The 25,661-nt window shown below is 31.4% G+C and overlaps 1 protein-coding gene across 2 annotated transcripts in view; it reads right to left on the bottom strand.

Moving 5' to 3' along the window:
- LOC148283849 (lachesin-like) overlaps window positions 1-25,661 on the bottom strand; it is a 260,559-nt gene that overhangs the window by 36,150 nt on the left and 198,748 nt on the right. For both annotated transcript variants that reach the window (XM_088243122.1, XM_088243123.1), the window contains exons 7-9: window positions 11,756-11,930; window positions 4,084-4,193; window positions 3,944-4,006 (exon numbers count right to left, since the gene is read on the bottom strand). In XM_088243122.1, the coding sequence (XP_088099248.1) occupies window positions 3,944-4,006; window positions 4,084-4,193; window positions 11,756-11,930 (348 nt within the window). The remainder of the gene's footprint in view (window positions 1-3,943; window positions 4,007-4,083; window positions 4,194-11,755; window positions 11,931-25,661) is intronic.

Raw genomic sequence — 25,661 nt, 5'->3', positions numbered from 1 at the left:
CGTCATTAGTGATCTGGTCTCTCCAGGAAACTCCTAATATTTTTTCTGTAGCATCACATCTCAAAGGCCCCCAGTATTTTTTCATCACTTTTGGTAAGGCACCATGTCTCATAACCGTACATTAATATGCTTCAAACATATGTCTTAAAAAGTTGCTTGCGGAGTTTGAGGTTTATACTATTTGACTAAAAAAATCTTCGATTTTTTGTTAAACGCAAGCCTTGTTTGGGGTGTATGCGGCAGGTGACTTTTTTGCGACTGTTCATTACGGGCCACAGTCATTACTTTGGTTTTGTTTTGTTATGGATGTCAGAGCTTCAGTGAGTTTTTCTTCACATTTAGAAATCAGGGTGATGTCATGGGCTTCAGTGAGTTTTTCTTCACATTTAGAAATCAGGGTGATGTCATGGGCAAACCTTATTATGTCTTTATTTTTTCCGTGCATTTTAACACCCTCTCTACGACTCCTTTTTCTCTGATTTCATTGATCGCGCACTGTATATATCCATTAAATAAACTGGAGACTGCGAGCTTCCCTGTCTGACTCCCTGTCTTATTTTGGCTTATTTATTGTCATTTCAATAACCAATTACAGCAGCCTTATTTTTATATAGCGCAGATATAATTCTCCTGTCTCTGTATTTCAATCCTACTTATTTCAACATCTCAAAGAGCGTTTTCTATTCTACTTTGTCAAAATCTTTTTCTTTATTCGCAAAGACAATATCCTTATTTTCAATCAAGCTGTGATTTGTCATTTAAACAATGTGTTTCCATGCAAAGTGCGTAAATGCAGAAATACATCAATACATACGCCAAAAAAACAATCTTTCAATAAATCTAAGAATCATCTGTCATAGATGTTATAGACGAAAAAACAACATAATTTTAGTAGAGGGGGAAGAAACATGACAATTTTGCTGACAAATTTCTATAACTACTAACATTAAAATATATGCACGATCGTATCGAGAGGTTTGCTGCTAAGTGAAGTGGCGTAACTAAATTCACACCCAACGTAATAACATTTTTAAGTTTTTTTTATAGCGTTTTTAGAAAGCAGAATTTTAGAAATGAAATTCATTTTTGAAATTATTGATTATTAGAGCTTTTATGAATACTCAAAGAGTCTTTGCAAAATATTTTATGTATGTGTAATCCGTATTTCCTCCCAAATAATAATACTCATATAATATATAATTTTTCGAGTATCACAAAATTATAGCATTCACTTACCGTTGTGGATGTGAATTTTGCACTTTGATCATATCACCGCACATCAAACATTTAATATAACCAGATGTATTAAAGTGTAGGTTGGGTTTTGTTTGCGAATTATTATTACTGTTTAATTAATAAAAATACGTATATAGTTTTGTTCTATTTAATTTATATTTTTTTACCAGTGACCGCGTTTCTCCGTGACCGACATCGTCAGACTGGATGACAGACATCGTCAGACGTCACAACGAAACCTGGTCTCTGGTAAAATTGTATAAATAAAAGTGGGATGAAACTAAATAAGTAAGTATTTTTATTATTATAATTAAATTGCAGTTCCACCAAGAAACGTCCGTGGTAAAATTCAATATTTTATTACTGTCTTTGGATTGCAATTTACCTGACGTAATTGCGTACTTACGGGTATTTAAATTATCTTTTGAGAACGTACCTATTCTTGAACGGAATTATGCAGAAAGCAGCTAGTTCACTATTTTGAAAAAATAAGATAGCGGTGTTATCGGATGCAGTAAGAACAACTCTATAATCTGCTAAAAATAGCCAGACCGCTTTCATACAAAAAAACTGTAATTGTCTTCTGAAAATAGTGTCGATTACAAAAACTGCATTTCCCAATTTGCAGAAAACACACAGAACCCTAGAAAAATCTTACGATTCTATAAAAATCATTAAATTAGGTTAAATACGTGATTAGATTCTTGTTTGTAATTTTTTTTTTAAACTAATGTATACATCGTTCATCGTTCATTTGTCAAAGTCAAAAACATGATGTCAAACACAATTGACAATTTTCGAAATTTTTGTTTTTATACTTTTAAAAATAAAATAAAGTGTTCAATAGACTCAAATCAATGCTTGATTACTAATATTATACGTATAAATATGGAGTTCTACAAAATAAACACCAAATCCATCAATCAAAAACGTGTCATACTGCTGTGTAAATGTTTATATTCACTATTTCCATAAAATTGCTATTATCCCAGTTTTATGGCTGGCTGCTTTCTGCACAACTACGTTCACTTGTCTGCGCCTGTTGCATAATGCGAAATTGATCGCGAATAAATTCTATAAAATCTGACGAACTAGGCGATGCGCTACGTGGGAGGTAGCGAAAGTGCTGACTGGCGATTGGATCTCCAAGAGGCGCGTGCTGAGGTTCACAAGTTTCTTTTTCTGCATATTTCTCTACTTTTTCTCCATATTTACACAAACGAATTTTCAACTTATCTTACTGAAACAAGAATTTTTAATACGGTAGCTAGCATTCGTTAAGTTAATCATAATACAAATATCCATTGAAATAATGGTAATTAATGAATGATTTAAATTCACAAGCTATTATGTAAGTCAAATACTTAATGCGGCCATTTAAACGATATCTTTCTTAAACTAAAGATTAATAAAACTATGTTCCCTTTTGCCAAAACCAATAAAAATATTGTCTTCATATAAGATCAACATTTGTTTTAGATTAGTCAGACTTCAGAAGTAAAAAAAAATTACCGAACTCTGCATTATCTTAAATTTTCTACCAATCGCGTCCACAGGAAACCTGGCTCAACCTTTTCTTTTATCATATCTATGTTACATACATATTTTGCAAATATGTCAATGCTTACGTTGGTCTAATAAACCAGCTCTATGGTCTCCGAAAAAATGTATTAGTCTTTTTTGACGCTTAAAACTCGCTTTTTACAAAATGAATTTAGTTAGGATACAACATTAATCCAATAAGCTTTTATGAACAGTTTTATCTTTCCTCATAGAGAGATAATACCCTTTAAAAGTTTTAAATTAAAATGCGCTCACTAATACAAAATATCTTTTTTTTTATACTAATAAAAAATAAAAAAAAACCTTTTCTAATAAAAGTGGCATGGTCGCTCGGATTACATAGGGGTAAATTTTTCTATTTTGAAATAAACCAATTTCATAATTTGTCTTAGAAACGTAGAACTAAGATTGACTCTTCATGCATTTTCAAAATACTTTGCTAAATGCTATAAATGATGTTCCATCTCTGTTGCAATAAATTTATTTTCGTGTTCAAAGTCGAAATCTGCTGTTTATTAAATCTTCTAAGAGCATCTTTTGTTTTGATGCTCCAATGTCCAGAATGTGTAGATTAGTTGATTCGTCACACAACATGGAATTCTTTGGACTAGATCTTCCAACTTTTCGTAGATATCTTTGTCACCAAAGCAGTGTAGGATGAAAATGAATTAGGACCGTGCAGCTCGAAGTTTTATTTGTTTATCTATCGTATTTAGAAGTATATTGTATATCATTATTTTTTTACCCTTGTTCGTCTTTGCTTCATAGATTTATGTTCTTTTTGTTTGGTTTCTTGTATAATATATGTTTATTCATGTTACTGTTGTAATTAGCTTAGGCCGTATATACGAGTATAATAAATCAATAGAATAGTGAAATCCAACGATAATTATAAGAAAACAATGTTTGTCGTTTCTTAAAAAATCGTTTTTTAAATATTTTTTATGGAATTTCCATAAAGTGTTATTTTTCAACATAAATAAATACTAGATTTAAAAAATCTAAATGAGGAATAATTTCAAGGCATATTTTTAATAATAAAAATATTAAAAGACAACATTTGTTGGATGTTTGATTTAAGTGAATGAATAAAATGATTGTTACGTTAAATGGGCAGTATTTATTAAATATACAATATAAATACCTTCTCTATTGGCATCGCTTTTCATCTCTGTGGCTTTAGGTGGCAAAGTTGGCATTGGAATTTCTGCAAAATAAAGCATTTATTTAAGGATCAGTATTACCTTTCTAAATGTTTATTTTAAAAATGAGAAAAAATTGTACCATATAATCGAATAGATCCTTCCGTTTCGCCCAGAGAGTTCTTAGATATGCATCTGTAGTTTCCGAAGTCACCAACTTGAAGCTGTCGTACAGTAAGTTTCATGTGAGCCCTGAAACAAAGGACAAATGCAATACAGAATTCTGAATTAGTTTAAATTAAACTCCAGAGAGAATGCATAGAATATAGACCCTAGCTATTGTGAAAATAATCACGATAGAACAAAATGCGAGTAAAAATGTAAGTATTTTTGCACAATCAGGCTATAAAATGTATTTTTTTGAAATGAAGAAATTGCAAAATAAATTCCGATTCGTGAAAAAAAGTACGGTGCGTTAGAATGTTTAATAACCCTTTGCCAGTTAGTGCCAGTCGGTGAACCAAGTAAACATTTAATTTCGTTTGTATTAGCAGGTACCTTGGAACGATTTATATGAAAACTTATTGTTACGCACACATGAAGCAGAAGTTATTTTTGGTAATAAATCATGTTTTTTTAAATTTTATTAATAAGATTTAATGGACTGTAGGTAGGAATTTGTATCAACAATACTTCGAGTACCTATAACATAATCATTGTCTTTGAGAAGGAAGTATAGAAGTTTAGGCATTAAAATTTACTACCGTTGGCTTGTGTATCTTTAGGTAATAAACCCTTCAAATTGAAATGAAATATCTTATATTTTTTGCGTTCGAGAGAAATTTCAAGGTGACCTTATGTTGGATCCCTTCGCATATCGGAATTTCTGAAAATGAAAGAGTTGATCACCTAGCAAAAGAAGCATGCTTTCATGGAAGCATCCCTCACTCCTTTAGTCGTCCTACTAATGATTGTGTACTAACTATAATGTGTACCAACTAAGAGCCAAAATCACTCGCAAACGAGTGGAGGCGTATATATAAAAAAAACCTTTCAAATATTTAAATATAACTAAAATTCATATTCAAGATGTTGGCAAAGTAGGATATGTTACAGTTCATGTCTGTATCCGCTTCAACGTACGATATTCTGTTTTTACACGTCTCTCTAATTAAAGTATTACGCATTTAATTTCGGGGCGTTTTTTTAAGTAATGGATTTTAAGACCTTTATTTCAGCTGTTCTGACTAGCGCTTTGGAACGAATAGTGTCGGTCCGCGCTTTTACTGCAGACGTCATGATAGATCATATATTCTGACATATTCTATATCAATACGCATGTGCGTTTTTCTCCATGAATTAAAAACCGTGCAAGAATATTCCTGGAAAAAATACGGGAATGACTTACGTTATAATACTGCCGCGCCACTCCGGGACGTCAAAGTTAGGTGGAAGTTACCCTTACCTAACGGAAGTGAAACTGCGTAAGAAAACGAAGTATAGCGAACCTTTGCTCTATTAATCATAAGAGGGTTTTAATATCCATCTTTTCCGGAAATTCCCCTCCACTCGCCTGAGTTATCGCCAAAGGGATTATTGGATGGATCAAAATAAATAACACGAGATAGCGATACTGTACGCCAGAGCAAAGGGGGTGTTTTCAACCAAGAGGGAGCTTTTTGCTTGAAAGTAGACAATTTTATGAACAACTTTAGCCATGAAGTATTAACGCTCAGATATTTTGGCTGTAAAACGTTAATTACTTGTAATAATTCCATAATTGTTTAAATTTAATCAACGTGGTGATTGAATACATAGCCTAAATGATAAAAAGTAAATAACAATATGTAATTAGTTTTTCTCTGAGAGTAATAAGTAATCAAGAATATACGAAGAAGCAAAATACCGATATAAATGGAAAAAAAGTCATATACAAACATTTACTTTTAGCGTACCATAATAATCTATTTTGTGACCACTATTATATATTTTAAACATAAATGACTTATCACAGTACAATTTTAAAGGAAATATTATTATTTAAAGCACTAAATATGTTAATATGGTTACATTTGACCATTTTGTAATAATCAAACTGACGTATTAACAAACAATGACATAAACGAAGTCCTAACTATTTTTTTTTCTTTTATTTAGGAAACATACAGTACAGTTACAAAGTTTTATATTTTACACAGTTAGACTTAACTCTAATGGACCAGTGAAGTTTCCATATTATAAAATAATTAAATGTAAGGTTATTAATGAAAGTACAAGAAAGAACTATGTTGACTAAATGCACAAACACAAACTTACTTACACTTAATGAAAAAAAGTAGTATTATCCATTTAGAATCTATAAAAAAATGACATAAAAAAGATGCAATACATTTACAGTCATCATTATGAATGACTTACTGAAATTTAACATGGAATACTAAGGACTAACAATTAACAGATAATTAACAAGGCCAATTCATACCAACATTTAATTAGCAAACTGGTGACATCGTCAAGTCTTTAAAAAAAAAAACCTTTTTTTTTTTTTTTTTTTTTTTTTTTTTGTTTATTTTTCCATACTGTTACATATTATGCATGTATTAAATTACATATTTTACATATTAAACATATTAAATTACATATTAAATTACATATTTTACATATTAAACATATTAAATTACATATTAAATTACATATTAAACATTAGAAGAGAAAAAGAGAAAAAATACATATTCTAAAAATAAACATAGCCTTAAATTTGGAAAAAATGCCCACAAAGACTTAAACGTCTGAGCGTGGGCCATTCCTTTTTTATTGTTTTTGGTGAATTTTTTGGTATACAAACACAAATATGACAATGCCATTAAAAATCATACATAAATAACAGGAAAATGACATAAACAATGTAATTAAGACATTAAAGTTTAGAAAATGCTGTTGTACGACTCTTTCACAATAGGTGTATATCTGTATTTTCCATGCTGATCCAAGTCCTCAAAGCCGCTTTAAACTTTGGAAGGGATTCTATATTTTGTATTTCCTTGGGTAGGAGATTAAAAGATCTTGGACCAACATGGAAAGAGTGTCTCTGTGCAAACTTAGTTCTGCATCCTGGAACCGACAGTACACTTTCTGATCTGCTACTAGTCCTATTTAAATTATTGCCAAACAATTCCCTATTTTTGTGTACATATTTTAAGCATTGTAATAAATATAACTTTTTTAAATTAAGGAGTCCGCTCTCTATGTACAATTCGTTACTAGGAAATAGTCTATGCTTTTTGTACATTATCTTAACTATACTCTTCTGTGCGATTTCTACAGGGCGACTATGTGCGTCCAAAACTCCACCCCATCCAATTATGCCGTATGTAACAGAAGACTGAATTAGAGCGTAATACAGCATTTTTAATTTTTCATAAGTTAAAATATTTTTTAATCTTTGGAAAACGTAAGATAAATATCTGATTTTGTCTGTTAATTTAGCTATATGTGTTTCCCATTTTAGCCTATAATCTATGTGGATACCCAGATATTTATAACTTTCACCTGAGCTAATTTTGTAACACTTATTACAGATATCTATATTACAATTTATATCGTGTATTTTAATTGACAAATTTTGTGAAGGGCCAGTCTTATTAGAGATTTGAAAGGGCAAATACATGGTTTTTTCTTGATTTAAACTAAGCAAATTATTTTCCAACCAGTTATTAACTATTGTTATACTTTTTGTAGCATCACTAAATGTTAACTCCCATGTTTTATTATATACTATAATAGCAGTGTCATCAGCATAGGACAATATTTCTCCGTCTACTTTTAAATCACATAGTTCGTTTAAGTATATTAAAAATAATAGAGGACCTAAAATTGTCCCTTGTGGAACACCATGTTGTTGTTCTCTTTGCAAGCTAATTTCACTTTCTATTTTTGTATTTTGTGTCCTATTAAATAGGTAACTAGTTAATAACTTATGACATTTATTTTTTATACCAATGTTTTTTAATTTATTTGATAATTTAATTAAGTTAACGGTATCAAAGGCTTTTTTAAGATCAAGGAAAATTACCAAACATTTATATTTATTATCTATTGCGGAATATATTTCTCTAGTTAATTTATAAATTGCATCATCAGTGCTAAATTTTTTTCTGAAGCCAAATTGATTATGAGAGATTTTCTTATGACCTTCTAGATAATCCATGATTCTGTTTTTTAGACATTTTTCAAAAATTTTAGATATATTTGAGGTAAGAGCAATTGGACGATAGTTATCTGTTTTAGAAGCTGAGCCATTTTTGTGAATTGGTACTATTGTAGATAATTTAAATGATTTCGGATAGATTCCATTTTCTAGACATATGTTGTAAATATATTGCAAAGGCTTAGATACATTATTTTTAATTTTTTTAAGTGTTTCTACAGAAATATTATCGGGACCTTTAGACTGGTCTTTTTTTAAATTGCTAATAATTTTTATGATTTCCTCTTCTTCGATTTTTTTAAAGCTAGAGAGAATATTTGAGTCGGGGTTATCATTTCCGTCTGTGGTATCTATTAATGTATTATTCAATTGTTTTTGTAGTTTAATGTTGGAGTAAATTATGTTATCTGCAACGCCGACAAAATAATCATTAAAAGTGTTAGCAATTTTATCAGGTTCGGTAATTTCTTCATTAGCATTTATTATTTTTTTTATGGATAAACAGCCTTTAATTTTTCTATTTGTTATTTCATTGATTATTTCCCATTGTTTTTTAGAATTACCATTTGCTAGTTCAAATTTTTTCTAAAAACGGATAAAAATCTAATATGTGAAGCCTACGTAAAAACTAAATATTTTATATGCAACCACAATGGGGAACAGGAAAACAAAATGACATAAACAAACTACAAAGACATCAAAACAAAATATTGATGTTAGTATGTGATCTCCCTTAACAAACTAAACAATTACATGTAACTGAACAAGAATCTCTTTCAACTAGAATCCTAAAAGTTTATTCATAAATTGGCCTCTAATTGAATTGTAGACGAAAAACTTCAACTTGAAAAAAATGTAGTTAAGATGGACACAATATAAGAATATCAGAACAATATTATAAACAACTCTCCAAAAAGGAAAAAAGGAAAGTCGAAACTTATAAACCAGGGTCTAAAATCATACAATCAACTAACAAACAAAACACTCAGACAACCTTTACAAAAGATGTTGAAAATATTATCATTAACAGTAGAATATAAATTCAAAAAAGATAAAAATATTTTGTTAAATGTATGTAATCCGTAAGAGTTGATAAATAAATTTTCAAGAATAATTTTTTTTTAAACATTCAACTAAAAAAACAGCCCGTTACAACCCCTCTTAAAACTGTTTTCTATCTCTGTTAATAATTTAACGGTGGATGTGGTGAAATTTTAAGTTAATTAGGTACATTTTTAGTAGGACATATAAATAATGAAAATTATTGTTCTTTTGAATCGCTTAAATTGCTTCATCGTTGTAAAACTCAATGCCAGGGGACTGTCAAATAAATATTTCGATACGTCTTGCAGCTACAGCGCATGGGCGTTTAGAATTTTAGTTCCTCGATTCTAATTATGGTTATTTTATTTTTAAAAATTTATTTTTCAAAAATATTTACAAAATAGTCTTAAATTAAAGTCCTGCTGAGTTGCATACATACAACTCGTCAGCAGGTTCTTATAAATTGCATCGCTTATTCACACTTAACCTACAGTAATAATAATTTGACTTGAAAAACATTACATATTACAGTATAAAAATTAAAAATTATCACTAATACAAATTTTTTTTTTCTATTAACCATAATTTGAGCAAACGTCTCACTCCTGTATTTAACTCGGTATTTTTAATGTTGTTTGAAAACATGTTAAATATTATGGGTATACTGTATAGCAATATCCTTTTGCCATATTTATTGCAATATCTAGGAACAGCTAGCCATTTCCTGCTAGTAAACCTGGTGTTGATATCATGTACCAACTTGTGTTTATACTCGGAGTGCGACGCATGCTGACAAATTAATTTGTACCAAAGTAGAGCCCTAACAGATAATTTTTTTACAAATTTATACATTAATGATATTTAAATATTTCATTTGATTTATTGGTCTCTGGCGGTATACATTTTTCTGAAGTGGCAATTTGATCATAGAGTTTTGCAAAGTTTAAATAAAATTAATATTAGTGTCACTTAATAACCCCCAGAAAGCGTATTGTATAATTGATTCAGAGAGAGATAAATAAATAATTCGTAAAGTATTATCAGGGACATAATATTTTAATATATAATTCTATTGCTAATTGCTCTTAATCCCTTACAAAATTTTCTAATATGTACATCCCATTTAAAATTACAATCTATAGTTAAACCTAAATAAACATACTGCTCAATATTTTCGCACATACACGGTTGCATAATATCACTATGGATACATGTATAGTTATGTGATAAAATTGACGGTTTTGTGTGAGTTTTATAGTTTCGTGATCTAATGTGCATAAGTTTGGTATTCTTTGAGTTAATTACTAAACCTGAGTTAATTTTGCTAACAGTTCAGAATAGGTTAAACATAACCCCCACAATACATCACATGCAAATAATATAATCACTAGATCCTCAACACATAGACAGCTTAAACAAATACAAACTAAAACCACTTTCGGACAAAGGGATTTTGAGTATTATTAAATTAAAATCATACCCTACTTCCACTATCTATAAAAATAATTAGTAACGAGAATTTTTTTAAAAAGGCTATAAAAAAATGGATAGTGGAGCTAGGTAGAAGTAAATAGATTGTCTCATTCGCCCATACCAATATTGAACCAACTGCTCCACAAGTATACAGCTAATGTTAGATTTTTGTTATTTTTAGTATGTGTTTTGTAATAAAAATAATATAGATGTACATAAATACCTTGTTTTTAAAACTGTCTGAATATTTGTTAATTATCTTCGTTTTTTTAAGTTAGTCTTCTTTGTTTATTCTTAAATGTAATTTAAAAAAAGTATATTAATAAGTGTCCTCCGCACGGTAAACCCCAGTAAGGGCACATTATTTTTATTATTAACTATAGTTTAAAAGCAAAAAATATGAATAAATAAATAAATCTATAATTTTTTTTCGTAATATGTCATAACATCCTAAGGTATTTTTTTAAAATCGATTTTGTAATTAATGTCAAATAAATTATTTTATCATTACATGTTGACGGCTGATTTAAATAATTTAGAAAATCGTTGAGTTTTATTTTTATCTAAAACATAAATTCACCCTCTCGCGCTTCTGCTGAGAGGGTACCTATTTCATGTCATAGAACTCGCAACCATAAATGCACGTTCACTGTTAACTGTCAACTTCAACTACTGTCAACGCATATTTGTTGTTTGTGTCACTTTATTTATCCTCCGTCTTATTTGGTTCACTGCAACTTTTTTACTTCATGCTCGCTTGTCTTTTCTGTATGGGTTTTCAATTCACCATCCAAGTTATAACAAAAAGGAACCTGAGATTGGTTGTTAATCGCATAATAATAAATATATTGCCTGTAAACCTGCCTGTTATTTGTCATGGCACTGAAAACATCTAGACAATTTTTGATTCCAAAAACTGCCCCGTGTGAAACAGCAATAAAATCGCTCAAAAATTTTTGACCGAGAAAATATACAAGATCCGGTACCATTTTCTACCCATGTAATACAAGCATAAGAGACTGAGATGTTAGAGTTTACTTACATTTGAACAGACACGTTTCTATCTATTGTATCTATTATTTGCACTCACCTGTATGAGTTTTCGGTGGTGATGATCCCATACTTCTTGGTAGGAAGAACCATGACATTATCGTACACCCAGTAGCTGATGGCGCGAGGGTGTGCCTCCGTGTGACACTCTACGGTGACGTCAGTACCAGCCGGCGCGCCAACTAGCTGGTTGGGTACCCAGATCATTGGAGAAACTGGAAAAATAGACATATTTTTAAATTTATATTTTCAATTTCTATCCTGAGTTTGAAAATTATTTAGATTAATTGGGATGTATAGATACGTAGTAAACATAACAAATAAAAATGAAAAAAAAAACAAAAATTGTGAGGATGTGTATTTGTGTGGAAGTAAGTGTTCAGGTGTGTGTAAGCGTAAGCATAATAAAATAGCAAGTAAGAGCGTATCGCAGTCAGAAAGAATTAATCTTAATATATTTTTTAATAAATTAAGGTGCATGTTAAATATATCGATCGATGAAAAAAAAAATATTGTTTAATAAGAACGATATAGGAAAGAGTGTTGTGTATAGTTGGTGCTACAGACTAGCAGATGGAATAAAAACTTATTTCTTGTCACGCCAAAAAAGACATTAATTTGCTGGCCATCTTTCAGGTAAGTTATGAATACCATGTCAGATAAACTGTTTGTCTATTGTGGCAAACCATTCGTCGAGCCATTTTTCAACTTTAGAAATTGCTGAAGTGCTGCCCTGCGAGCGCGATTTCTATTGATGCAAAGAGGTGATAGTCAGATGGCGCCAGGTCTGAAGAGAACGGCAGCGGGTGCGGAAGGATGCCCCATCCAAGCGATTTCAAGGTATCTTTAACTTATTTTGCTGTGTGAGACGGCGTATTTTCATGTTACAAAATCACATTTCCATGTCTGTTGGCCCATTCCGGTCGTCTTTAGATCAATGCGTGATTTAAATTGATCGTTTGTTGGTGAAAACGTTGTGCATTGATGGTTTTGCCGGGCTTCGAGAGTGCATAATACACAATATTGCTCTGGCCCTACCAGGCACAAAGCATGATTTTCTTGCGGAAACGATTTGACCTTGGTGTTGAACACACAATGGAAAGGTTTTTTTTACGAATAAGAAAAAAACAAATAAAAAACATAGAAATAACAATGGGAAAAATACACATTTTTTTTTTACTAATTGAAGCAGATTTTGCATACTCTGAGAGTGCATGTGTTTCAAATAGGATGATAACACTTACATCATAAATAAATTGCCTTCGTTCGCTTGTCAGAAGGACACACGAAACATCTTTTCCTATTATTGCACTCCAGGACTTGTTGTCGCTCAGCCACTGGTGATTATGTAGGATAAATATCGTTGAGTTCTTTGAGATGCCACTGTTCTATATAGTCTTCTTGGTCTGTGGTACGAGCCCTCGTACCGCTTGGGCCGGCAACTTGCTTGTCCATGGTGGATATATTACAAAACAAAAAAGTAACGTTAATGGCGTCTTAGCCTCACTGAACCCACTTACTTCTTTAAAAAAAATATTATCACTGGCCCGATCGACACATCCTCTTTCTAGCACATTTGCACCCCGGCAAAGAAAATTTACTGCTAAATTTTCTCCACTCGATATAAAAAAATAATTAAACTATCTAAAAATCAACGCTCTTTTTGGTAACCTTAAAATGATTAGATATAATTTTGTATCTCACAATACTTGTTTGAGTCATTAAAGTTTTGTTTGAATTCGTTTGCATGGCATTTAACTTAAATAAATATTCTGTAGTTAGTTACTTTGTTTTAAGAAGCGTGAGAGGCAGGTTTTTGAGGGTCTTTTTTCCATTGTTTAAGTGTTTTGTTCGTTGATTAAGGTATTTAGTTTTCCACCAGGAAAATACGTAAATAAAATACATCATGAATTGGTATTTACGATGTATTTTCTATCTGACTCTTTTCTTTTCTCAATTAAGATTTATTTGTACAAAAATCAATAGTCATTTTGACATCTATGTACAATAATCTGTCGTATTTTTCGTTTATTCCATTGGTACTGTCTACATATTGGTTATTTCCTCTTTTTTTCAATGCATCTTGGTCAATCGTCAAGGTTTCACGTACAGGTTATCTTTTATTTAAGTGATGTTTCAAAATATTTTTGTAGTCAAGAATAAGTACATTATGATCATTTAGGGGGTTGTTAATATGTGTAATTATTTCGATAGTACTTTTGCTATTCAATATTGCATGACCTATCAATGAACTACGTGTCTCGTTACATATAAAACAATTGTATGAGTATAAAGTAACAAGATAATTCCTTGCTACGTTTGTATTTTTTTTAATGTCTACATTAAAATCTTCAAATATAACTGGATCGTGTTTTTTTGTTTATGTATTATGGTTTCAAAGTGCGCTAAAAAACCTTTTAGCCTATTTGGCCTTCAATATATTGCGTATACAACGAATGGTTTAGAATCTCTCCCGCCTACCTTCACTCCTAGAAATGAGTTTTCACCGGGACATCTTTGAATGGATGATCCATTTATGTGTTGTGAATATATACAGCGACACCTTCTAAATCTTCATCGATGCATGAAACGTAGATACGGTGATATTCAAAAATATTGAAAAATGCCTCTTCTCCAGTTCCTAGTCATGTTTCTGTGATAATAAATATGTGAATGACTTCCCTCCGACTCTTGATCATCTCTTTTTTATCGTCAATTTTGTTCCGTATGCTACGTGCATTAATGCACATCATTCTTATCGAATTAATAAGAGTTATATATATTTTTTATTATTTTATTTAATTTTACAATACGCCCAAGGGGCATTTACAAAAAATATACAGGTAAGTACAAACATACTAAGTAAAAATTTAAAAGATAAACAACGGTTTTTGTATACATGTAGAAACAATAAAAAGCACACTACTATGCAAAATAAAAAGTGAAACTTTTCATAATAAAAAAGAAGAAAAAAAATATGGATATAAGAAAAGTAATTGAATTAAAAAGCAAAAAGCAAAAGAATTTAAACAAAAAAATAAATACATTTAAGTATACTTATAAGTGTAAAAAAGTGGTATTAACAAATTATTGTTAAAAACAAATTTTAAACATTAGTTTACAGTAAGTATATATAGGATAATAACATAATATCTGGTACACAAAAATATTTGATACATTAATTTCAGAAAAAGATAATAATTAATAATAATACACATCAAAAACAGAGAAAAAATTGTATGAAAAAGAAAGTTTTATTACGACATTAATAATTAGTTTCAAAGCATCAATATTTAATGAATTCTTTTTCAAAAACATCCATAACTATTTTCTTATTTACTTTATTTGATAATGTAAATAAATAACAGTACCTAAGCGAATATTTTACAGTGATTTTTTCTCTCAATATTGTTTAAATTTTTGCAAAAAAAAAAACAAAAAAACCATCTCACCACGCCGTTTCCTTGAAAAGGTAGGCAGAGAGGATAGATCTTAATAGATTAACATGCTGTTCTTAATAGATTAACGTGCGTTTTTTTGCAGGATAATCTTATTTACGTGACTAAGGTTTGTAAATAATAATATCTTCAATATGTTCATCAGAAAAAAGTTAGGAGCCAATATGTGTTTTTTATCCAACTCCAGGGTTGCATGAGACTGAAATTCAAATATATAGAATTTAGTTTTTTTGGATATTGAAAAAGTTTGTATTTTCTGTGAATGCCATTTTTTACGTAGACGTGCTCAAACGCGTCTTCAATATGCGGCCAGACATCGCCGATTCTTGGAAACGTTTACAAACATCAATAATTTTTAATGGATACTGAATTGGTTAATATCCTTACGATTTTTTGATTTCTACGTATTTACATATTTTTAATGGATTTTTAGTAATGCTTAAATAATTGTAACTGAAATTTGATACATTTTTGAAAACGGATTCTTACACAAAATGTACCATTGTCGGCAGAGTTTGAGATTTGCAAAAATAATTCTATATTTGAACATGAATTATTTCATGTTTTATACTTCAACCATAAGCAAGTACCTAGGTACTTAATTAAATTCAATATTTGAATAAAATTAATTTTTGGTTTTAAATTCAATCATTAACATGTACCTAGGATCCTACTTATCAATGAAAAGTCTTTTTCCTTCTATCCGGACAGTTTTTGCACCCTTTTACGACACGGTAATTTTTCTTTTCTTTTGGTTTCGAATTAAATGTCAAGCTCAAGTCAAAACACGGATGGCGATTAAAGAATGACAAAATTCACGTTGGGCATGGGTTAAGTGTCATAATTTTAGATAGCTCAGAGTTAACCATGCTCTAAATTTTCTACATAAACACGTACTTCCGTATTTTCTCCCTGGATCATGGCACTTAAGTAGTGATTTTTGAACAATTGCACGACGAGGACTCTCAGCCAACACGTGAGGAGATAAATCGGAAAATAATCCCATTTAACAAATACATAAATAGCTCAAAAAAGGCAAAAGAGTGTTTTTATGTACGAAAAAACATTTATTCAACCGGCGTATAGCAGGCAACTCAACGTTCGGGCAGGACAACGTCAAAATAAAAAAAACGTGGAAATAATATTTTCCAATGATTTAGTTTTATCTGATATTACATCATCATCTACCCTTATCCGTACTAGGTGATGCACAGGGAACTTTATTGTTGAGAAAAATATAGCGTACCTCTCTCATCTGTTAGAGGGGTAAGGTAATCAATCTTAGACTTCAGGCGCCAGTCCCGGGACAATCAAATATTTCCACGAACGAGTTACTCTTTTTTAAAAATCAATTAGCCAGTTTGCCTGCCACTACAACACAAGGCGGACGTTTCTCCACTCGATTTCCTTTTCCAGGATTTTCAACTGAGAGCACTCATCGAGTCAAAAACACTCTTTCAGGATTCAGGTTATGTTTCACACACAGAACTGTATTCATCATCCACCCAGACACATACCACATGAATATAATATAGGTATTTTGTTAATTGTGAAATTCTATACATACTAAATATTATGTATACGTGGCATGGGGTTGCCTTTAGTGATGCTTATCATCACGGTCTATTGTTCACGCTCACATGAAATGTACCGCGCTTTATTAGAGCTGAATGGAATATTGGACGTGTAGTCTATAATATTAAATATGCTCTTTAGATAACGTTGCGCGTCGATACACAACCTAGGTACTGGGTCATTGTTTAGTTTTGTCAGCTGTTTGCCAAATGTCCAACTAATTCTTAGTTCAATGCGCATCATCAGGATAGAAGAAATACATTTTTGGCTTAAATTTGTCCGCCTCTTAATCTATTGGTTAGCTCGTTTGCCTACTCTGCACACTATGTTCGATCGTTGGGATCAACGATGCTGAGAATTTTCATATTACACCGCAACGCAACGTATCAGTATTTGACATATGTTTTTTTCCTCCCCTTTTCACGATAGAAGCTGCCGGAATGTAAAATATCTTCCTACTAATGTCAAAGGTGCACTTTCTTTATTCACATTTAAACCACAATTGAATATATCTGAGTATTTGAGTTTATCTTTCCTTTCCTTCTTTCTTTCCCGCTTTTATCCTTTCTCTCCTCATAGCAAAACAATTTTTTTTTAAATTAGTTTCTGTTAGTAAAAAACAATATAAATATATATCCACTAGCAGGTAACATGCTAGAAAATGCCTCGTGTAATTGGTCCTCCGAGTCTAGTTTCCTTCGCTTCTTTGAGCCTCACAGTTTTTTTGTTTAGAGCAATATACTTGATTGACTTGGAAGAGTTGAGGAAATGTGGATGTGTAAACATGGGCAGAATGGTGAATGTTACACAGTGTGTAAAGTGGCCACTCAAACCAGCCAATGACAGGTCGTACGCCCTGTAAAAGTCTAGACGACCATATTCCCTGCTCAATAATGTTTTCCCTCTCTCCCTTTATTATTTAAGACATCTTATTTTTGCAATGTAAAAATATATATATTTTTTCAATTTCGAAAAAATAACTGATCGAAAATGTATTTGTGACTTGTTTGAATTTTTCTCAGATAACAAAAATGAGAGATAAATATAATTACGAGAGCTAATAATATTATTAAACATTTAACGTCGTAGACAAGTGCAATAAATGGGTACATATGTTATCTTTCAAACTCTTCCAATAAACAATATTTAAAGTTTGTCCAAATTTTTGTACACAAGGACTGGATTCAACTCCCTGGGGAGCTGTTAACATAAACATATTACAACGGAGATGAAGAAAATTTTAGAGAAGGTAATATAGAAGTCTAGGCATCTACAGGGCTTATGACCTGTCATTGGCTGGTTAAAGTGGCCACCTTGCACACTTTGTAACATTTACCATTCTGCCCATATTTATTCTAAAATGTTCTTCTAAAATTTTCTAAAAATTCTAAAATGTTCTTCATCTCTGTTGTAATATGTTGATGCTTCCACTAAAGTTTTATACCTTTCGACTCGAACCTTTATCCTATCTTCCAGGTCTAGCTTGCGGATGTAAAATAACTGTGAAAGCAAAAGGGCTGGATCACCAAATAAACGATAATATTGGAAAATACAGAAAGATCGTTGTAAAAATGCACCTCTGATTTAAAAGAATAATTGATTATTTCTCTTTATAGTAAAATCGAAATGATTCTATTACAATTTAAATATCCATACTAATATTATGAATGTAAAAAAGCGTTTGTTCGTGTTTTTTTCACGTCTTAACGGAGAGACCGATTGACATAATTTTTGCATGAGGATAGCCGAAGAGATGAGAAGTAAAATAAGATACTTATTTTTCACGGAAAATGAGTAGGCGGTAAGGGGGAATGTCAGAAGGAATAAATTTGAAATTAATTCTTAAAATTTGTATGATTGACTATTTCTTTATTTGTTTATTCATACTTTCCTCTTACAAACTATAATGATCAATAAAAATAATGTGACCTCACTGGGGTTACCCGTTTTGAGAACACTTAACAAAATACTTTTTTGAAATGTTTTTACATTTGAAAATAAACAAAGAAGACTTACTTAATAAACAGAGATAATTAACAAAATATTCATAGTTTTAAAAACTAGGTATATATCTACATCTATACTGTTTATATTACAAAACGCACAATGAAAATAACAAAAAACTAACATAAGGTATACTTTTGTGGAGCAGTTGATTTAATATAGGTTTGGGCGAATGAGACAATCCATTTTTTTAATTATTTTTAGATAACTTTTTGTACATAATGTTATTTGTACATTGGCGGGCTTATAGCCAAATGGCAATTTCTTCCAACCAACCAATCAAAGAAGAGTTTTATTTTTATAATTCAAGTTACAGAACATATTCAATAGAAAAAAAAGATTAAAAAGCTGAAAGTATATAAAAATAGAAATAAATGTATTTGTTTATAAATTACCTTAAATCAAAAGTATTACTCAATGGGAAAAGGGAAAAAAGACGAAAAAGGAAAAAGGAAAGAAGGAGAGATTAAGGAAGAGAAAGGAGATGTTTCTTCAGACGTGATCTAAACAGAGATAATGTAGTAACATCTTTGATGGTGGATGGGAGATGATTCCACAGTCGAGCCGCATGGACACTATATGAGTTGGAGAAGAAAGAGAAATTGTGTATGGGTATTAAGAGAGTGCCTTGAGAATGATAACGAAGAGATAAACCATGAACTGATAAGCGTTGAAATTTTTCACGCAGGTATATAGGAGCGTTAGGACTATGAAGTACATTGAACAGAAGTGAGAAGGAGTGATAGTCTCTCCGCTGTCTAATTTTGAGCCATTTCAGTTGCCTACGGGAATCAGAAATGTGGTCATATTTCCTAAGACCAAAAATTTTACTTCTACCTAGCTCCACTTTCCATTTTTTTATACCCTTTTTAAACATTTTCTCATTAGTAATTGTTTTAATAGATACTGTTTAGTGTTTTAGACTATGTTTATCTATGGTTAGTTTGGTTTGCTTTTCGTTTTGTTTTTTGATAGGATTATGAATTTGTGACATAATAATAATGCTTTGTCAGAAAACACTAACAGATCATCGTATTTCTTTTAAAGCGATATTCGGAAGACCAAGCCACCTCCAATCCCAATAGAATATATCATATCATCGGGAAAATACTTATTGATAAACGGAAACTCTTATTAATAAACGATACAACTAATTATTATAATATATATTATTATATTAATATCCTAAATAATTTCTCCCTAATACCACGTGAGCGAAGCCGCGGGTAAAAGCTAGTGGTTATACTATATACCGACATATTATTTTCTCAATTCAAATGATTTAGGTTGTTATGAAGAAATTGCTGTAAGGCAATATTCTCACCCTTACACGTAGGGTCGGGTGGGGAGAAAAGTGCAATTTTTTACATTGTATTGAAAAATTCAAGCGCTCGTGCGTTTAGAGAATTTATGAGATTACCAACTTGTAATTACTTTATTACTCCCCGGTGTAAAAAAATAAGGGAGTTATTTTTGAGAAAATCGATTGACACTTTTTACCTCGTCAACGGGGTGAAAAGTCCCGGGGTGCGGGGTGAAAAGTGCCAATACATACAAATTCTTCGAGATCCGAAAATAATACTTGTTGGGGGAAAAAACTTCAACACGTATTTGTGACCGCTAGGACCGACGGACGGCGACTAAATTAAAACTCGATCCACTGCGCATGTCGCGGTGTCTACAAAAAGAAAACGTGCGCTTCATAAGTGCCCGTTGGCCAAAATACACCGGGTGGCTCTTCTTATCCGCGCCCTTTTTCACCCCACCCGATCCTACGGGTATAATCAGTTAATTAGAGTGTTTAAATAATTTAAATAAATCATCATTTAATCATTTCCTTTCCAAACTTAGAAATATTTATTTATTTAACACGTTATATCATCATCATTCATAGGGCATTGCATTGGTACATCAATCGCCGCGTATTTTGATTGTTTTTGATAGATGAAGGTAAGGTAATCAGTTTAAAAAATTTAAAAACACCCTTTTTCATAATATTTCATATCAACCATGTCGGAAATCCAACTCGACACCTCTTGCATGGTAGACAAATGAGCTGATCTTTACGCCATGAGGTCGACTTATACTATTTAAATACATATAAGGGCGGGGATATTGCCTTGAGGCAATTTCGTCCTACCTGCCCGAAACGTTCAGTTTGAGAAAATTACAAGTACATGGACATATTCAAGGTAATAATAAAAATCTTATAATTTAATACGAAAATTAAAAATAAAAATTAACTAAAAAATTTACACTATGTGAAAAAAAGAGGAGTGAAGAGGGGATGGGAAGGAAAAAAGAAGGAAAAAGGAACAACTCAAACATTTAGATAGTGACATTTCAATCTTGATTTTAATGTAAATAAAGACAGTCTCTAACACTAGTGGGTAGAGTATTCCGCAATCTAGCAGCTACTATTGGGAAAGAGGAGGCAAAAAAATTAAAGTGGTGAAAGGGTATTGAAAGAGTTCTCTCGTTACTAGAGCGAAGAGAAAGTCAATGTTGTTGAAAGAGCTCTCACTGATAAACAAGCGAAGTGGGATTATTCAAAATATTGTGACGAAGTGATGGAATGTAAATGTTTCTTCTATGCCTAATACTGAGCTAGCGTAGTTGCGTGCGGTATTCGGTTATGTGGTCTAATTTGCGAAAATACTTAGGGCACTGAATTGATACACCTATTTTCATTATTTGTTGCATGAAGGTTAGGTGATCAGTCTTACGTTTCAGATGCCATTCTAGAGATGGTAAAATATTGCAATTAATCACCTTTAAAATGAATATTTCATTTTGACCCTGCCAGAAATCGAACCTGGGACCTCATACATGGTTGGCAATAGTGACAACCACTATTCCACGAGACGGACTTATTTCCACTGAATTTATTTTTTTGGTTTTTTTTTCCTGATAAGTAGGCATTGAGTCGGAAAAGCTCGTGCGTGGTTCTGGTTCTATTTCACACACAGAACTGTACTCTTTATCCCCCTTAACACAAAAAATAATATATATTTTCTCGACTCAAACTGTTTGGATAGGTGGGAAGAAATGGCTTTAAGACAATTTATTTGCTTTTATATGTGGATAACAAGCGTTTAAATGTATAAATAAATAATTTAATTTAACTCCACGAATTGATTGGGAAAACAGATCAAGCTTCACAAATTGGAATTTATTTGCAAATGTAATAAAATGAAGGTATGGATATCGGCATGTATCATCGATCTGATTGTAAGTAGACGTGGACACCTACCAGAGGACAATATTTGAATGTAATCCGAGCACGTTCCTATTGAAAAATAATCCTCGGTCACAGTTGTCACCCACGGAATTACACGGAATTCATATAATACAATTTTAGACTCGATGCCATCTATAAATGTTACAATATTTGAGTTTGTCCAAACGTTTGTATACCTACACTAAATTTATCCGATAATGTTCAATACGGCATAACAAGTTTACACTGTCCGTGAATAGTTGCTACAAAACGATGGCAGCTGTCTAGTCATTCTTCCAGAAACTCTATGATTCATTATTTAAGAAAAGAAAATGTAATTCAGGTTTGGCGTTATTAAACTAGGTGGGTGGTCAACAAAGGGAGCCCTGTTTATTTATTTATTCATTCAAAATAACACTCGTTTAAATATAAATGAACTCAACAATATTTTGAGTTTGTCCAAATTTTTGTAGACAAGTTTTGTAACATATTACAACAGAGATGAATAACATTTAAGAAAAGGTAATATAGAAGTCTGGCATCTACAGGGCTTATGACCTGTCAACAGATGAAAGAATTAGAGATATAAAATTTTTCAAATATAGGCAGAATGGTGAATGTTACACAGTGTGTAAAGTGGCCACTAAAACCAGCCACTGACAGGTCATAAGCCCTGTAGATGCCTAGGCTTCCATATTACCTTTCCTTAAATGTTCTTCATCTCTGTTGTAATATGTTAATATAAATGAACTTATTAAGGCTTTTTAGAATGTGTTCGTGTCCAGCCATAATAATTAAAAATAAAAAATACATGGTATTGTTATTAGATTCAATTATAATGACATGTGATGCAAGGGAGTAAAAATCCAGAAAACATAGTTAAAAATTACAATAATTGAGTTTGTCCAAATGTTCGTAGACAAAAGACTGGATTTCACCCCCTCGGGAGTCATTAAGATTATCAAATTACAACAGGGATGGAGAATACCCTAAATAAGGGAATATGGAAGTCTAGGCATTTACAGGGCTTATGATCTATCTTTGGCTGGTTTGAGTGGCCACTTTACACACTGTGTAACATTTACCGTTTTGCCTTTGTTTGAACATCCATATTTCTTCAATTCTTCCATTTATAGATAAAAGTGAAGTTAAAGAGCTGAAACATTTATTGTTGTGTAAAGATTCATCTAACTGAATTATTTCACATACTAAGCAACGCCTGTTATGTGAAATAATTCAGTTATATTAAAATAATTTTCCAATTTTTAAACTTCTTATAGTACTAGGTCATAAGCCCTGTAAATGCCTAGACTTCCATATCCCTTATTTAGGGTATTCTCCATCCCTGTTGTAATTTGTTAATGTATAAATGTGAACATTCCCACCATTCAAATTTGTTTATTTACATTAAGGAGAGACAGCTATTTTATACGATTCACAAAAGCACGTTTTCGTAGGTAGAAAAAATAATTATTAACTCAGTTCACTCGGTACAAATTTATATGAAAATAGCGCACGGCAAAATTTAGGTTTATGACAGAAGAAAAACACATATCAATTCGTTTTAGTATTGGCCTTATAACGTTTGTGTATTTATTGTTTCTATTCACTCATATCAAATACACACTTACCCTGTCCTTAAACCTACCCTCACACCCATATATAATCACACACATATTCACATACCTACCAAAACCACACTCCACTTTTTTACACACGCATTCTCACACACAAAAAAAACTCTCACACATGCACTTCTATAAATTATATTTAACTGAACTGGATTTTTATAATTGTATTTATGTGGAAAACTGATTTGGCTTTATTTTATGTTTTTTTTATGATGTTGTGTATATTTCTTTGTATTGCTGTTGTTTTTCTTAATAAACAAAATAAAAAAAAATAAAAAAATAAATAAATAAAATTAGCTTTTGTAATAAGGGCAAAAATTATGTGCATTTTTTTACGCCTTTACTCATTTAAAAGTGATTTTGGCTCTTAAAATCACGAATAATGAAGTTAAAGAATAATTGCCTTAATGAAACGACAAAAAAACCTACCCCAGAAAAAATGTATATTATGTGAGATGTTTAGAATCAGTATTAAAGAGTTGTGTGACAATAAATTTTTATACCCATCAAAACTAAACGTAAACATTATACAAAATTGTGAGCTTAAAGTAAAGAGGGACATTCAATTTGTCTTATTATTTATATTTGGCAAATAAAATAAAATTGATTAAAATATTTTTATTATTTATCTTTAAGAATTTAGTCAGAAGTAAACAAGTATTCAAATTATTCTAGGTGAGTAAAAAAATTACGTTAATAGGGAACGTATTGTATTGTTTACAAACATTTTGAAGGAATTTGCTTCTGTCGTAGAGGGGCTAGTCAAAAAACGGATGATCTAATGTCTCATCGTCATTTTCACAAAGGCACATTGCCGAAGTAAAGACATTTATTCTATTAAAGGGATGTTCAATTTGGATTGTTTTTCGATTTCAAAACCATGGTTGAATGGGGACGGAGCATTGCATACTTCTGTAAAATAACCCAATTGAAAAATTCTGCCAGAACATTGTCCACTTGGATCTGATTTTATTAATAATTATGGTAGGTACGCAATTATCAGGACGACAAAAAGAGTGAAGGATGCTTCCATAAATGCATGTTTCCTTTGCTAGGTGATCAACTCTTTCATTTCCGGAAATTCCGATGTGTGAAGAGATCCAACATAAGGTCACCCTAAAATTTCTCTCGAATGCAAAAAATATACAGATTTTCAGTTCACAAATAAGCCCGTCATTACCACACCATTTATTCCACTTTTTGAGCAGACTTGGAGAATCAGTCAATATTATTGTCATAAGAATATCCAGGTGTATAACTTCCATTAAAGCCTCTTTTAGTGCAATGCACTCAGTGGTAAAAACTGAGGAGTCTGAATGTAATTTGAAAAGTGTACTGAATAGAAAAGTTGAAATATAAAATGCCGCACCGTAATCTTGGGCAGTTTTAGATTCATCAGTAAATATTAATGTGGAACCAAGCCATTTTTCTTTTATCTTTGCTAAGGATATTTATTTATTTATTTATTCACACTCTTTATCAAAATACTATTCCATATTCACTTTGCCCAGCTAACAAGGGTACATATCCCGTTCCAAGCTAGGCAATTACATTTTAATATATTATAATAGTTACCAAATTAATATAGAGCACAGACAAACAAAATATAAACTTATTCGGATACACATTTTGATTCATATATATACAGACATACACATATATAAATATACACATATATACACATGTACATACACACACACGTACATACACCCATGCACATACACATACATACATTCATAAAAACATTGACAATTTATTTATGCGAAACTTCATGGTTGTCATCTATAAATAAATTTTTTTTAAATTATTCCTTATTTTTTATATTTAATTTTTGAAATCCAGTAAGGTTCTCCAATCCGTGGCATGCATCAACTTTTCTGACTCCCTACGACCAATGTCATGAAAGAGCGAGGTCAACACCTTCCGTAACTTGACAACACTCCCGTCTTTCCACGATTCTGGCAAAAGGTTATGGACCTTTTTGCCTACTTAATAGTGTTGTCTCGATGCCAGAACAGTGTTGACCTCTTCATATTTGGTTATTAATTTGGTAATTAG

The sequence above is a fragment of the Micrasema longulum genome, unplaced genomic scaffold, assembly GCF_059751315.1.
Source record: "Micrasema longulum isolate JH-2025_06_02 unplaced genomic scaffold, ASM5975131v1 h1tg000186l, whole genome shotgun sequence".
NCBI lineage: Eukaryota > Metazoa > Arthropoda > Insecta > Trichoptera > Brachycentridae > Micrasema > Micrasema longulum.
Note: the sequence above shows the minus strand (reverse complement) of the source record. Positions and strands in the feature narration are given on the sequence as shown.